Source organism: Acanthamoeba castellanii, assembly GCF_000313135.1.
Source record: "Acanthamoeba castellanii str. Neff unplaced genomic scaffold scf7180000084688, whole genome shotgun sequence".
Classification (NCBI taxonomy): domain Eukaryota; phylum Discosea; order Longamoebia; family Acanthamoebidae; genus Acanthamoeba; species Acanthamoeba castellanii.
Genome location: NW_004457542.1, coordinates 1,977 through 3,316, shown reverse-complemented (window position 1 = coordinate 3,316; position 1,340 = coordinate 1,977). Strand labels below are relative to the sequence as shown.

General features: G+C 60.3%; 2 protein-coding genes across 2 annotated transcripts in view; both read left to right on the top strand.

The window, feature by feature from the left end:
- Positions 1 to 148: 148 nt before the first annotated feature.
- Positions 149 to 681, top strand: ACA1_124120 (cAMP protein kinase regulatory chain, putative; the record flags this gene model as incomplete). Its single annotated transcript, XM_004341848.1, has 4 exons — positions 149 to 196; positions 270 to 333; positions 442 to 518; positions 613 to 681. The coding sequence occupies 4 exons, from the start codon at positions 149 to 151 to the stop codon at positions 679 to 681; spliced, it is 258 nt and encodes an 85-aa protein (XP_004341896.1).
- Positions 682 to 1,024: 343 nt separating this feature from the next.
- Positions 1,025 to 1,340, top strand: part of ACA1_124010 (uncharacterized protein) — a gene marked incomplete at both ends in the record, with an annotated part of 2,216 nt that continues 1,900 nt past the window's right edge. Inside the window, one exon of the mRNA XM_004341847.1 lies at positions 1,025 to 1,259. Within this exon, the coding sequence (XP_004341895.1) occupies positions 1,025 to 1,259 (235 nt within the window). The remainder of the gene's footprint in view (positions 1,260 to 1,340) is intronic.

The following is a 1,340-nucleotide window of genomic DNA, read 5'->3' as shown; positions in this document are numbered from 1 at the left end:
GCTCCATCCGCCTCGAGAAGACCAACCCCGGTACGCCCCGCCCTGATGCCTCTCTCTTTAGGTATCGGCTGGCGTCGAGCGCTCCCTTAAAGAGCTCACCTGAGCCGGCCACACAGACGCGCCGGCCGATGATGCGTCGGTGGAGTTCATGCGGCTGGGCGTGGGCGACTCCTTCGGCGAGATGTCCCTCATCACCGTACGCGGCCTCGCCTTGAAAACGGTGAAGTGCCAACGCAGGCGCTGATCTGAGGTAATGAATGACACACCAGGGCCTGCCGCGGTCGGCAACGGCCATCGCCTGCGAGGACACGACGCTCCTGGAGCTCAACCGAGGTACGGCGCCCGTAAGGCAGCGCTCGTGTTTGCCTGGACCACGTGCTGATGTTTCTGTGTGCGTGTGCGTGTACGTGTGCGTGTGCGTGTGCGCGTGCGTGTGCGTAGATCGCTTCGAGTCGTTGCTTGCTCAGTACCAGAATATCCGCTACCACGTCATGCACGTCGTCTCTGAACGCCTCAAGGTTGGTTGTTTTTCTGTTGCCAGACGTCTTTCCTGGTTGTGGAAGCCACGACTGATCAGATCTGTGTGGTGTGAACCCAACGTCCTTGGGGCAGGAGTCGCAGAAGTTTGATGAGCACATCCGCAAGCGGGCCAGCAGCCCCAGGGCAAGCACCAAGGAATGATGTGTGCTCGTCAAGCGGTGTCTTCCTGGACAGGCCCAAGAAACAAGAAAATCAATTTATTTTCAATTTATTTCGATTTTCAGTTCTGGGTGAAGATGATGCTACGAAGAGGGTGGACACGGCCTGCCCTGAGCGCTTGCCACAATGGTACCCTCTTACTGGACTTCTTTACTTCTCTCTACGCAAATGTCGTTGATTAAATCATAGATTAACAATAATAATATTTTATCAATTTGATTTGTGGGCTGCAGATGCCCCAGGCCGTGCGGTCTCCATGTCACGTTCGCTCGCGAGCAGTGCGCGGCAGTCGCCGTCGGCTGCCACCACCTCACAGCAGCAGCAGATGTTGTGGGTGGACCGCTTCCGCTTCCGCTGCCGGCCCACGCCCACATCGCGCCCGCTCTCCAGCGCCTACGTGGCCCTGGCCAAGGTGGTCCTCCGCAGCGGCAGCAAGCGCAAGCGCGCCCAGGTCGCGGCCACGGCCGCGGCCGACGGCGCCGATGCCTCCGCAGCGCAGGCCTGGACCCAGCGCCGGCTCCTTCTACCGTCACTCGCGCCCGGCCGCACCGTCCCTGCAGGTCGCGCACACACTTTACTCCTCCGCCTCCCCGGTTTGACGATAACTCATCGTGTGCGGTGCGTGTGTGTCGTGCGTGCGG